The following is a 14,512-nucleotide window of genomic DNA, read 5'->3' as shown; positions in this document are numbered from 1 at the left end:
CTTGTTTTTGTCTTTCATATTCAGGTTGCCATACCAAGCTGTTATATTAAACTGTAAAATACTTTCTACCAGGCCCGTATATGCCATCTCAAGAATGTGTTGACTAACCCTGAAACTCCTCAACTTTCTAATTAAAAATAATTGCTGATTAGCTCTCTTAAAAATACTCTCTGAGTTAACATTAACACTTAAAGTGCGATCAAAGATTGTACCCAAGTACTTAAAATGTTCCACTATTTCCACAGGCCGGCTGTTAAGTACAACAGTACTGGCCCCTATTGGTTTCGTTTGTATTATAAGTTCTTTTGTTTTAGTCACGTTAATTTCCAATTTAACAGTCTGACACCAGTCCTGCAGTAAAGTGACTTGGCTAAGGTAAACTTCCTCATGTGCCGCATTATTTTCTGTTAAAGTCCTACCAAGGCGATATCGTCAGCATATTTAATAGGGGTGTGCCAAAAAAATCGATTCACAGAAGAATCTAGATTCTCATTGGCAACGATTCAGAATCGATCTGAAATGTCCAAGAATCGATTTAATAAATAAATAAAATCAGCTGGCTGTTCGCCTCCATTTTTGTAACGGGACGTGAGCGGCAAATCACTAAAACAAAAAGGAAGCAAATGGATGAGAGGGAGATCTTTCGTTCCTACCATTTGCATGTGTTTTAAGTCCTGTCAGTTTAACAGGGCGCGCTTGACAGGGCATAAGAACGAGCAGAGAGAGAGAGAGCCGGCCGCGCGCGCGCACTCACCCGAGCGCAGTCTGCTCTCTCTCTCTCCCTCGCGCATATGAATCAAAATCAATTAATACGATGTTGTCGGGAAAAAAACTCTCCAGTGATGAAATGGTTTCTGTGTTGACAAATCTTGTGCGATATCTTGTTTTTTGCTTGTTTTTTCTGTTTACATTTCATTGTGAATGCTGCTACGTCAGAGCGGCCAAAGCGTCAACAAGATTCCCCGTACTTTTTGACAAGCGTCCTTGACAGGGCGGCTATAGCTTTTTTGCAGCTCAAGTCGGCGGCGGTGTGAACGTACAGTCAGCCGCCAGCTGCAGACCAACGCACACTGCAGTGCTTCACGAAACTCCCTGCCAACTCCGAGAGGGCAAAAAAAAGAAAAGAAAAAAGACTCGGTCTATCGCTGCTTCATCGCCAGGTAGCTTAGGGGTAGGACTATTATTCATTTTGAAAGAAGCACTTTATTTTCATAACTTGTTATTCTTTAAGTTACTGTGTCTGACTGAGAAATATAGATGTTTTTTTGTCTTCACCAGTTGTGTTCTCCATGATATTTGTGGTAAACTGCATCTATTTTCAACCATTTTGTATTATGAAGAAGCACTTTTGTTTTGTTCCAACTTATTTTATAGCTAGATACTAATGAGTAGCAATTGAGAACATTTTTGATAAAAGGCACTTCCCTGAGAATTGAACTTAATAAATGTGAAAAAGACACTTTAAAGTCTCCGTTTGTCATTCTGTATAGCAAAGCAGATGAGAGTAGATCATGATCAGAAACCCGATTAGAAATCATTATGGATAAAATCGAATCGAATCGTTTTGAATCGAAAATCTTTTTGAATCGAAAATCGATTTTGAATCGAATCGTGGCCTCCAGAATCGGAATCGAATCGAATCGTGAGATGGTAAAAGATTCCCACCCCTAATATTTAAGCAAACTAACATTAGTGCTGTGCACAGTCATATCATAAATTGAAAACAAAAGAGGTGACAGCACACAGCCTTGTGGTGCTCCAGTATTTATAACCAGCTCATCTGAGTAGACCCCATTCATAAAGACCCTCTGAGGGCAGTCAGTTAAGAAACTTCTAATCCAGTGAATGAGCCCACCATTCACATTCATCCTATGAAGTTGTTCTAAAAGAATGTCAATTTGCATAGTATTAAAAGCAGAAGTAAAATCAATAAAAAGAACCCGAGCAAGTGATTTTGGTTGTTGCAAGTGTTTAGCTATTTGATTTACAAGAGTAAGAGTTGCATCCTCTGTGCCCCTGTGTGACCTATAGGCAAATTGAAGGGTGTCAAGTATATTCCCAACAGAAGACATAAGATGGGTGCTGACCACTCTCTCCATACACTTGGCTAAGAGTGGAGTGAGTGCCACTGGTCTAAAGTCTCCAAGGGCTGTAGCCTTAGAGACCTTAGGCACAGGTATTATGTGGATTTCTTCCATGAGTTTGGAAAAACACCACAATTCAGCAAAATTTGAAACAGCTGAGTAAGAACCCCTTTAAGCTGTTGAGAGCATGCCTTTAGCACCCTTCCTTGGAGGCCATCAGGCCCAGGGGCTTTGTTTGGTCTGATTTTAGAGAGACACATGGCTACTTCTTCTTCAGATAGCTGTATATGTTCATAGCTACCAATCTGATCACAGGTAGTACTACAGCCTATTTTTGGGTCTCTCACATCATATCTTCCATAGAAAGTGTTTAAATCATTAACAAATTTGCCACAATCTGCCACGTTTACACTTTGTTTTTTTCCTTCCCTACCCATTATTTTATTTAATCCCTCCCATGCTTGTTTTGCATTGGCTGTACAAAATCTTTGCTCAACCTTATTCTTAAAATCTATTTTTACTGTAAAAACTTTACGCTTAAAATCCTTCTCTTTCTCCTTTACTAAATCAGCTTCTCCTCTCAAAAATGCAGCTCTTTTCTCATTCAGACACATTTTAAGATCCTTTGAGAGCCATGGCTTGTTATTACTAAACACCTGAACTATCTTGATGATAACAGTTTCTTCACAGAACTTGATATAGCATGTGATTGTGTCTGTCAATTCATGATGATCAGAGCATGCGTCAAAAAACATGCGCCAATCCGTAGTCAAAACAATCTCTGAGCTCCTCCTCCCCATCCTCAGTCCATTGCCGTACAGTTTTCAGGAGTGGTTTCTCACGCCTGATTTTCTGTCTGTATGTTGGAAGGAGATGAATGACATTGTGATCGGACCTTCCAAGAGGAGGGCGACTCACTGCCTTATATGCGCCTGGGATGTTACCGAAGCATTGGTCCAGTATGCGAGTGGAGCGAGTGGGCGTGGTGACATACTGCTGCAGAGTGGGTAGATGAGGTGACAACTGACATGTGTTGAAATCCCCCAAAATAAAAACCGGCTGGTCTGCCGATCGGGAGAGTGCAGCATTGAAGCTGTCAGTTATTATTTCCGCAGCTTCTTTATTATTACGCCCTGGAACATAGACAAGAATAATGGTGATTTGACCAAACTCCCGCAGAAGGTAAAACGGCCTGATAGATATAGACAGCAGCTTTTAGTCTCTAGTGCACACTCTCTTGAGCACTTTGAATTGTGACACCCAAGCGCTGTCAATAAACATACAGAGTCCTCCCCCGATGGATTTTTGAGATGAAACCTTATCACGATCTGCTCTTATAACTGTAAATCCCTCCATGTCAATGCATGTGCTGTCCTCGTGAAGCCATGTCTCTGTGAAGCAGAGCAAATTACTCCTCCTAAAATCCTCATCAAACCGGAGGCGTGTTGTGATCTCATCCAGTTTATTATTTAATGATCTGACGTTTGACAGAGTTATGATGGGAAGCGGGTGTCTGTTTCCTCGCCTTCTCAACCTGTTACGAACGCCCCCCCTCGAGCCTCTTTTCTTCCTTTTCCATGAGGGGTTAATAATACATTTAAGTCCACAGGCACCTCTTTATTCCGAAGGGCAAGAAGAAAATCCCTCGAGTATGTAATCAATGGCGACGTTCGCATCTGATATCTTCCACTTCCATCATTGTTTCTGGCTAGGGCAAAGTTTTCTCTTATGACAGCACATAGAATGAAAAAAATCACCACTGCACGCAAGTAATCCATTTCCATGTTGCTTGACTCAAGGACGTAAACAAAACATAAGTTGACAACACGATTAACGTCGAAAACTTCACTGATAACAAACAAATGAACGGAGAAGCACAGGGTCACCAGCCGTGCCGCGCCCCTAGTTGATTTCACTTACTCGTGTCTGTTCAACTGGCTTCTATAGGACCTATCTGTACGAGCCGCAATATAGCGAAAAGCAGCTGAGGCTGATGGAGGAACAGGAGGCGCCGGCGGCTTCTGCAGAGTGCAGCCGAGGCAGAAGACCTGCCTGTCGCGGACGAGAAGCCCGGACTGGCTCGAGCTGCGGCGGACTGGTGGTGCCTGTGCGCATACGGACACAGAGATAGAGTCCATCTGCTGCAAAGAATTTCAACGATGCCAATTTCTCCTGGACAAAATCTCTGAATCAGATGAGGACACAGACGTTTGTGTTGTGAGCCTTCATAGTTCCGCACCGCATATGTTCTGACTGAAAATCCTGGTACCATGCAATAATTCACCATTTCAAAAGAAATACAAACAAGGAGTAATTCACTAATGAGTTCGCCAACTAACTTTAATGTTTGTGTGAAATTAATTTTAAGCTCTGATGGTTAGCTAGCTTTGTAGACGGAAGAGTGATTTCTCTGATAGACGGATACATCATACGCACCGTTCTGGATTAGTGGGAGTGGCTTGCGGAGCTTTGCAATGTGGTGCATTGTGGGAGTTGGTGTATTTCATACAAACGCGCCCTAAAGTTACTTTCTGTCTTTTCTCGGTCAAGAAGGCACCAAATTCGAAAATTATTTTACATTTCGACTACATATATGACCCACTTTCAATAAAGATTAATGTTCCCACGGGTGAAATGCTCCTTTAAGTGCTGACAGAAGTAGAACCTGTAGCTGTAGTTTGCCTTCCTTTTTTTTTTGCCAGATAATCTTGTCAGATACATACCTTCACTAAGTTTAGTGTTTTGCTCTTCCTTTGTTATTTCCTTTGTTATTTTAATTTATTAAAAATAAAATATTTTCCTCATGTTTTGATGATTTAAGCAAACTTGTAAGGTCAAAAAACCATCACACAACTTTTGGCCACTACTGTATGTTTGATGTGGTTAGTGCCACAGTATGCTATTTAAGACCCTGCTTACTGTGGACTGATGGGCACATTTTTCCAGCAGCCAAAAAACATCATTATTACTTTCATTACTGCAGAAGTTATTACATTTCTTGCCAGGTCAGTTACAAAAATAATACCTTTACAATCAAGAACGTATCATTTTATCAACTCCCTGTCAACATATCATAATATACATATGCATACATACATAACATATACATGTACATAATACATTATATCTTTGTTGGAAAGTGTGTGGTCTCCTCCTCTCTGCTGCCATTTTGTTACTAACTATGATACCTCTTCAGCACTGTTAAATAATTTAGGAGCTGAGACTTAGTCTTAAAACTTAGGAACCTTTATGAATCAAACATATTCTTAAGTCTAGGAATAAGGGTAAAATTACATCACTCTAAGATATTTGACACACTTAAGACAAAGATTTTACAGAGTGGCTTTATACATACGGCCCCTGGTCTTTGAAACCCCTTGAAACTTTAACAACTCTCATAAAGGATGATGAAACATCACAATCCATGAAAGCTTTATCATTCATTTATAATTGGATTTCTATTATTGATCCATTTGCTATCATAGAAATGAATACAGGTATGCAATCAAAAATGCAAACACATTCATTACCTTCTGTTGAGAGAGCTGAGAGGAGAGGCGTTTTGCCTCTAGCATGGCCCGCATTTGCTCATATTGGATCAGTTTGCATTTTGAGTGTCCCAGACCCACTTGTATTCTTCGAGACAACTTTTCTAGGTGATACAAAAACATACAATAAACAAAAGATTGCATATGTAATTAATTAGTAAATTGTAGTCAATTAATCAGCTCATAGTTTATATCTGAATTTATATTATAGTCTGTGCACAGAACAACACTAAACTGTACGATTCATGAATGTCTGTAGAGAAGTGATAATTCGCACTGGACTATAAGTCGCAATTATTTAGAAATGTATTTCACAAAATAGGCGGGGGTTCAGAAATAGGGGTCGACCAATATGTGATTTTCAGGGCCGATGCCGATTATTACAGATCAAGTAGACCGATGAGGAGGTCGGGATCGTAATCTGGATCAGTTGTAAATATCTACACAGATCTTCCACGTATGCTTTTGGGGTAATTCATGATTTTGTTGTCATTTGGCAAAGCAGATCGTTTCTAACTTCTGCTGGATCCCCCATTAAGCATGCTGGATTAGTGAAAGATCTAATGTTTACCATGAAACTTCCAAAGAAAATAAATTAGCGGAGATCAAAGTGAAAGCACATCTCACAACTAATACTATGGAAGCTAAAGGTAATGCTCTTGCTGATGTAGCGGCTAAACAGGCTTGTTCCTATGCAACTGTACAAGTTTGTTCAGGTAGTACAGCACAGAAGACAATTCTGTCTCCTGAATCAATCATTGATCTGTACAAAGATGTCCCTCTACACAATTTGGGTCACAGTGGTCCAGCAACGATGAATCACAGGTTCTCAAATCAATGGTGGAATCCAAAATTCAGAAACGTAGCCACTGAAACAGACCTAGTGTGGGCTGTCTTGCGCGCTTATTGACAGTCAAGAGATGAGTTACATGTCAGAAAAATAACGATGTGCCAGCAGTAACTACAGTAGCAACACATACACCAGCTCCACCAGGACCATTTCATCACATGCAAGTTGATTACTTATCGTTGCCTCGTTGTAAGGAAAAAACTGACGTGTTGGTAGTAATAGACAAGTTCTCAAGATGAGTAGAAGCTTATCCAACAGGGCGTGCTACAGCTGCACATACTGCTGAATGTCTTGTCACTGATTTCATTCCCAGATGGGGATTACCAGATTGCATTGACTCAGATCAAGCTACACACTTCACAGGACAGGTAGTCAAGGAAGTGTCTAGAATGTTGAAGATTAAGCGGAATCTTCACTGCCCATATAGGCCACAAGAATCAGGACAGGTTGAACGATCAAACAGAACAATCAAAACCAGGCTTAGCAAAATGCATCAGGAAGGAGTATCATGAGTCAAAGCGCTGCCAGCAGTACTGTGTAGTATGAGAGCGTTATCTAACAGATCAGTAGGATTGAGCCCTCATGAGATTATTACTGGACGCCCAATGCAGATGCCAGACGTGATTGATCTTAGTAATGCTGATGTACACATTGCTTCAGATTGCCCCGATCGCTTACTGTGAAAACCTCACAAAGGCAGTACAGAGTGCCAAAGAGAGAGTTGCGTCGTGTTGGCAGACTCCACCAGAAGGTGGACACACAATCATCCCAGGTCAATGGGTCATGATAAAGTCATTCAGAAACAAGCCATTAGATTAGAGCCTAAGTGGCAAGGACCACATCAAGTGATGTTGATTACAGCAGCTGCACCTTTGTTATTTCCTTTGTTATTTTAATTTATTAAAAATGAAATATTTTCCCCACGTTTTGATGGTTTAAGCAAACTTGTAAGGTCAAAAAACCATCACACAACTTTTGGCCACTACTGTATGTTTGGTGTGGTTAGTGCCACAGTATGCTATTTAAGACCCTGCTTACTGTGGACTGATAGGCACAAGTTCTCACAGGTGCACTGCTGCATTTTTCCAGTAGCCAAAAAACATCATTATTACTTTCATTACTGCAGAAGTTATTACATTTCTTGCCAGGTCAGTTACAAAAATAATACCTTTACAATATCAACTCCCTGTCATCATATCATAATATACATAACATAATATACATATGCATGTACATGTACATAATACATCATATATTTGCTGTAAAGTATGTGGTCTCCTCCTCTCTGCTGCCATTTTGTTACTCCTAACTTCAGCACTGTTAAATAATTTAGGAGCTGAGACTTAGTCTTAAAACTTAGGAACCTTTATGAATCAAACATATTCTTAAGTGTAGGAATAAGGGTAAAATTACATCATTCTAAGATATTTGACACACTTAAGACAAAGATTTTACCGAGTGACAACGCAGAGACTCACATACGGGAACTTCAGTCATCCATCAACACGATCAAGATTGCCGTACTAGAAATCAACACATTTCTGCAATTTTCAGCCATTCTTTTGGTAACTTGTACATTGATATTATGTCAAATAAGAGATAAATGTATTGTTTTTTGTGTATGAACAAATAATAATTAATAATTTTATATATTTTTCCTTTAAATGGAAAGATGAGTTTTATTAGCTTGCGCTCAAAGCTAATCTCAAGGTCAAACCATTAGCCTTACTGGAAGATAGACTGCCAAAGAATTAAGCATGTGAACTACAAACACTAAATATTGTGTGATTTATTTTACATTAATTTACAAATAAATACATCATAAATTGTTTTGTTGGGAAGATTATTTTCATAAATTAACTTTTTTTTAAAGATGGGCTTTATGGGCTTTAAGATGGTACAGCGCCATAAAACGCATGCAAACTAGAGCCAACAGAAGCTAAGCTTGAATGAAAAAAAAATTACATTTCTCAATGTGGGCACAATGGAAATTACTATGATGCTTAGTCCACAGAATATGTAAGCTCCTTGCATGTACCTGTGTAAACATATATAATATTTTTAAAGGAAAACTGTCTTTTTTCACCTTTACTGACTGTGGAACCATTTAAGCCCACCTTATGTGTTTCAATGAGGAATCCCTCAAATTACAAAGTTGAATCAACTTTGGGATAGAAATTGTTCTCTTACGAGAGGTTCTCTCGTACTGCGTAATGAAATTATGCACCGGGTAAAGTCATCTTTGCTCGATTCGGCCCTCACTGCCGTCGATCTAGGGGATTGCTCCTGTCTGCCTCGCTGTGACTGCTGCTGCTGTGAGTGTGTTTGCTGCGTCTAAGCCTCGTATTAGCTTTGTATTTCTTTCTTTTTTGAACCATCATTTATTATCGTTTCTAGTTGTTTATACTACTAAATACACCTTACCCAACACCTCAGATTAACCTGACATTGCTAGCTTCCGTTATTGTCAGCACAACACGCTAACTCGCTAGCCTTTTAACGCACCACCCGTGCGCTCAGTTATTTATTTTTCTCTTGCGCGCCTGCGCCTTTGAGTTCATAAAAGCCCAGGGGTCTCATTTATAAAACTGTGCGTAGGATCCTTACTAAAAGTGTACGTGCGCCCGAAAGCCCAAAATGGCTAAAAAAAATATTCAGACTTATAAAACCGTGCGTACGCCAAAAACTGCGCAGGATTCACTTCATAAATCCCACTCAGCGGAAGATTGTGCGCACATGCGTCTCCTCTCCGAAATAACCATATATGAGCTTACAACGCCTAGTTTTACTATGCATATCCTCATCTGCATATCATTTGCATATGATTATTCATCCACGTGATAACATTAACGGTACAAGACATTAGGAAAATATGAAATAGGCTACGGATGTGCCGTCACATTACATTAATAAAAATCATTTAGTAGCCTATCCTTGCCTTGTTTTTGAATAAATAAATCAAATAGTGTAAAATACATTTCAGAGAAAGTTTTTCTCAATCTTTTCCACTGACCAAATAGTATTTTTAATTGATTTGTATTTTTAATGGAAAAAGATCGACCTTGTTGTGCATTATATTTGCACAATCTGCTATTATCATGATAAGCAATCTCTGTCGCTAAAACATTAAAACACAGCATGCCAAAAGAAAAGTGTTCAAAAGCATTGCATCCACAACAAATATTTATAAATTTCATGTAGCTAGTGTAAGTGTTTAACTCCATTAATGAGAATGTCATATTTAATCTGAATGTTTATATCAGAAGTAAAACAGTTTAAATCAATATTTTATTTAAACTGTTATTGTGAACATGCACTGTAGCCTATTTATGATTAGGACTCATAATGAAGATTTGCAGTTTTACTTCATCTGCCGTTAGATATGCGTCAGTTTCACTAAACGGCCCAACGCGCTCGCTGGCGCTGACATTTAAGGTGTGGATATTTCTTATTATATTTATTAGGTATTATATTTCTGTATATGTATAATTAATTCGAATAATCGAATAATTTAGATTTTCTGTCTAAAAGTGACCAAAAAGAAGTTTGTTTTTTATAGATCACAACCTTTGCGTGGGAACTGGCGTACGTACGTTTCCAGCCCCGTTTTGTGCGTACGCACGCTTTATAAATGAGACCCCAGGTGAGTAAGAATCAGTCAACAAACACGGTGAGTAATGTCTTGTCCTGTTATTGTCACCTGCACTTCATGTCACATGTTTACCATAGCCTTCTCTGTCGGCAATATAGGATTTATATGTGATAAATGCAAGGAGACAGTCAGGCTGACGGAGAAGATTTCAGAACTAGAGACACGCATCCAAACTTTAATCGAGAATAGTAAGAGTGCTAGAGCTTTAGATACTATTTTGGATGCGCCTAGCAAACTCTTTACATGATTCGGTTCCGGCTGAAGTAGAGCTCGTGCAGCAGGGCAGATGGGTGACAGTGAGAGATCGCTCTAGTCGCGGATCAAAAAAACACTTTTTCGTTCCGATAACAAATCGATTTGCCCCGCTCAGTGAAACACCCACTGAGAATTATTCTGATTGTGCCCTAGTTATTGGCGATTCTATTACACGGAGCGTGAAAATAGAGACACCAGCCACCATAGTCACATGTTTGCCGGGAGCCAGAGCGCCTGACATCAAAGCAAATTTAAAAGTGCTGGCTAATGCTAAACGTAAATTCTCTAAGATTATTATTCACGTCGGCACTAATGATGTTCGACTCCGCCAGTCGGAGATCGCCAAAATTAATATTAAAGAGGTGTGTGAACTTGCAAGTATGATGTCAAGCACTGTAATTTGCTCTGGCCCCCTTCCTGTTCGCAGGAGTGATGAGATAGTTAGTAGATTGTGTTCACTCAATGGCTGGCTGTCTAATTGGTGTCCGCAGAATAATATAGAATTCATAGACAATTGGAAAAGTTTTTGGGGCAAACCTGACCTGTTGAAAAGAGATGGTATTCATCCCTCCTGGGATGGTGCTGCTCTTCTCTCTAGTAATTTGGCTCATAGTCTTAGAGATAAAACATGACAATCTGGGCCTCAGGTCAGGAAGCAGACAGACTGGCTTAACCGACCGTCTGCTAGCGGCCTCACGTCACCAGGGTTAGATAAATCCCATCACATAGAGCCTCTTTCACCTAGATATCATCATATAGAGACTGTGACTGTTCCCCGAACTTGGAAATCAAAAAAACGTTCAAACCCATCTAAGGTTAAAAATGTAATTGGTGTTCAACAAATAAAAAACAGATATAATACAAATGAGCAAATTATAAAGCTTGGGTTGCTGAATATTCGATCTCTTACTTCAAAAGCGCTAATAGTTAATGATATGATTACAGATTATAACCTAGATGTGCTGTGTTTAACAGAAACCTGGCTAAAACCAAACGATTACATTGCTTTAAATGAGTCAACCCCACAAGATTACGGTTATAAACAGAAACCTCGACTGAAACGCAAAGGAGGAGGTCTTGCTGTAATTTATAGTAATATTTTCAAAACCACTAAGAAATTTAGTTGTAAATATAATTATTTTGAAGTGTTGGTGCTTAATGTAAAAATATCTAGTGTAAACGATAAATCACGTTTGAAAATTCTGCTGGCTACTGTATACAGGCCACCAGGGTACCATACAGACTTTATCAAAGAATTTGCGGACTTTCTATCAGAATTAGTATTGGCTGCAGATAAAGTACTAGCCTAATTGTTGGTGACTTTAATACACATAGATAATGAAAAAGATGCATTGGGATTGGCATTTAAAGACATTGTAAACTCAATTGGAGTTAGACAACATGTGTCAGGACCGACTCATTGTCGTAATCATACTCTAGATCTAATACTATCACATGGAATAGATGTTGATGCCGTGGAAATACTGCAGCAGAGCGATGACATCTCAGATCATTATCTAGTCTCGTGTAAATTACATTTAGCCAAGGCTGCAAAGCCGACTCCGTGTTATAAATATGTTAGACCGATCACTTCTGCTACTAAAGATTGCTTTATTAATAATCTTCCTAATCAGTTTCATCATCTCAGCATCCCGGATAGCTTAGAAGAACTTGATATTGCAACAGAAACTTTTAACTCTCTCTTTTCCAGCACTTTAGACACAGTTGCTCCGCTGCGCTTAAAGAAGATTAAAGAACATAGTCCAACGCCGTGGCACAACGAGCACACTCAGACCCTTAAGAGAGCGGCCAGAAAAATGGAGCGCAACTGGAAGAAAACAAAACTAGAGGTGTTTCGGATTTCATGGAAGGAGAGGTCGATTGCTTACAGAGAGGCTTTAAAAGCTGCTAGATCTGCTTATTTTTCAACCCTATTAGAAGAAAATAAACATAATCCTAGGTATTTATTTGAAACAGTGGCTAAACTAACGAAAAAGAAAGCTTCAAGCCCAGAAGCTTCCAAGAAACACAGCAGTAATGACTTTAAGAACTTCTTCACTTATAAGATCGATAATATCAGGGACAAAATTATAACTATGCAACCGTCTAATACAGTATCGCATCAGGAAGTGCATTGTAGACTCCCTGAGGGAAAATTTGATTCATTCATTGCTATTGGAGAGGAAGAATTTTACAAACTCGTCAAATCATCTAAATCGACAACGTGTATGTTAGACCCTATACCGACTAAGCTGCTGAAAGAGATGCTTCCAGATGTCATTGATCCTCTTCTTAATATCATGATTTCATCTTTGTCGCTAGGATACGTACCAAAAACCTTTAAGCTAGCTATGATTAAACCGCTTGTTAAAAAACAGCAACTTGATCCTACAAAACTAGTCAATTACAGGCCGATCTCTAATCTGCCATTTCTGTCAAAGATATTAGAAAAAGCAGTATCCTCACAACTGTGTTCCTTTCTTGAAAGAAATGATATCTGCAAGGATTTTCAGTCCGGATTTAGACCATACCATAGTACCGAGACAGCTCTCGTTAGAGTCACAAATGATTTGCTCTTATCATCCGATCGTGGCTGTATCTCTTTATTAGTGTTACTGGATCTTAGTGCTGCATTTGACACCATTGACCACAACATCCTTTTAAATAGACTCGAACATTATGTTGGCATTAGTGGAATTGCACTAGCATGGTTTAAATCATACTTATCTGACCGTTATCAGTTTGTAGCAGTAAATGAAGAGATGTCTTATCAATCACAAGTTCAGTATGGCGTACCACAAGGCTCAGTACTACGACCGCTCCTGTTCACTCTGTACATGCTACCATTAGGAGATATCATTAGGAAACATGGAATTAGCTTTCACTGTTATGCCGACGATACTCAGCTGTATATTTCTTCAAAACCTAAGGAAACCTACCAATTCAGAAAATTAACGGAATGCATAGCTGATATAAAAAATTGGATGACTAGTAATTTCCTACTACTAAATTCAGAAAAAACAGAGATTCTAATTATTGGACAAAAAACTTCCACACGTAATAACCTAGAATACTGTCTAACACTTGATGGCTGCTCTGTTAAGTCTTCGTCGTCGGTTAGGAACCTGGGTGTGCTCTTTGATACCAATCTTTCATTTGAAAGTCATGTGTCTAGTATCTGTAAAACCACTTTCTTCCATCTTAAAAATATATCTAAATTACGTCATATGCTCTCAATGAATAATGCAGAACAATTCATTCAGGCGTTTATGACCTCAAGGCTAGATTATTGTAATGCTCTACTGGGTGGCTGCCCTGCACGCTTAATAAACAAACTACAGCTGGTCCAAAACGCAGCAGCTCGAGTTCTTACCAGAACCAGGAAGTATGACCATATTAGCCCCGTTCTGTCAACACTGCATTGGCTGCCTATTAAACATCGTATAAATTTTAAAATATTGCTGATCACTTACAAAGCACTAAATGGTTTAGCTCAGGGTGGGAAATTAGCACGGTCACTTTGCCGTGTATACCAGCCACAGTGGCGGGTGGATTATAATAATGCTGCATTCGCACCAAAAGAGTTCGCAAAAATTCGCATCCACCGGGGACCAGGACAGGACCACCAGACGCGCATAAACGCATCTTTACATTGACTTAACATTGAATGTATTAAGTAGTAACCAATAAACACATGCTGCGAGTGACTTCATTGTACGGATTGGACAGCCTTTGTCAAAGAATGCGGTTGCTAAGTAACAATAATACACTTTTGTCGAGTAACTCTTTTGATTGGTTTTCAGCGCTGTGTGTCACGGCGCTGAAGAGACCGTTATACTGTATAACTTATACACATAGCTAAGCTGAGAATAAAAATAAAATAAAAAGTGTATATATATATAGCTGAGCTGGTGCAGAAGAAAGGGAAATTATTTTTAACCATGCGCGCGCGCTCTCTACACTGCTGAAGAAGCGCGGATGATCTGAAAACACAGACAAGCTAGAGTTCAGCGATCTTTATTTGGGGTTGTTCTACTTAAATTAAAGTGTCATTCAGTCGGTCTGTGTTCTGTCACGAGCCGCTTGCGCTGTTTGTGCGACTAAATCTGCGATCAAAATGCAG

The 14,512-nt window shown here is 39.3% G+C and overlaps 1 protein-coding gene across 1 annotated transcript in view; it reads right to left on the bottom strand.

Moving 5' to 3' along the window:
• The window catches only part of LOC307001442 (coiled-coil domain-containing protein 148-like), a 194,289-nt gene that overhangs the window by 160,959 nt on the left and 18,818 nt on the right, over positions 1-14,512 (bottom strand). Inside the window, exon 3 of the mRNA XM_079617935.1 lies at positions 5,615-5,736. Coding sequence (XP_079474061.1) covers positions 5,615-5,736 — 122 coding nt within the window. The remainder of the gene's footprint in view (positions 1-5,614; positions 5,737-14,512) is intronic.

This window comes from Phoxinus phoxinus, assembly GCF_949152265.1.
Source record: "Phoxinus phoxinus genome assembly, chromosome: 7".
NCBI classification, from domain to species: Eukaryota; Metazoa; Chordata; class Actinopteri; order Cypriniformes; family Leuciscidae; genus Phoxinus; species Phoxinus phoxinus.
Note: the sequence above shows the minus strand (reverse complement) of the source record. Positions and strands in the feature narration are given on the sequence as shown.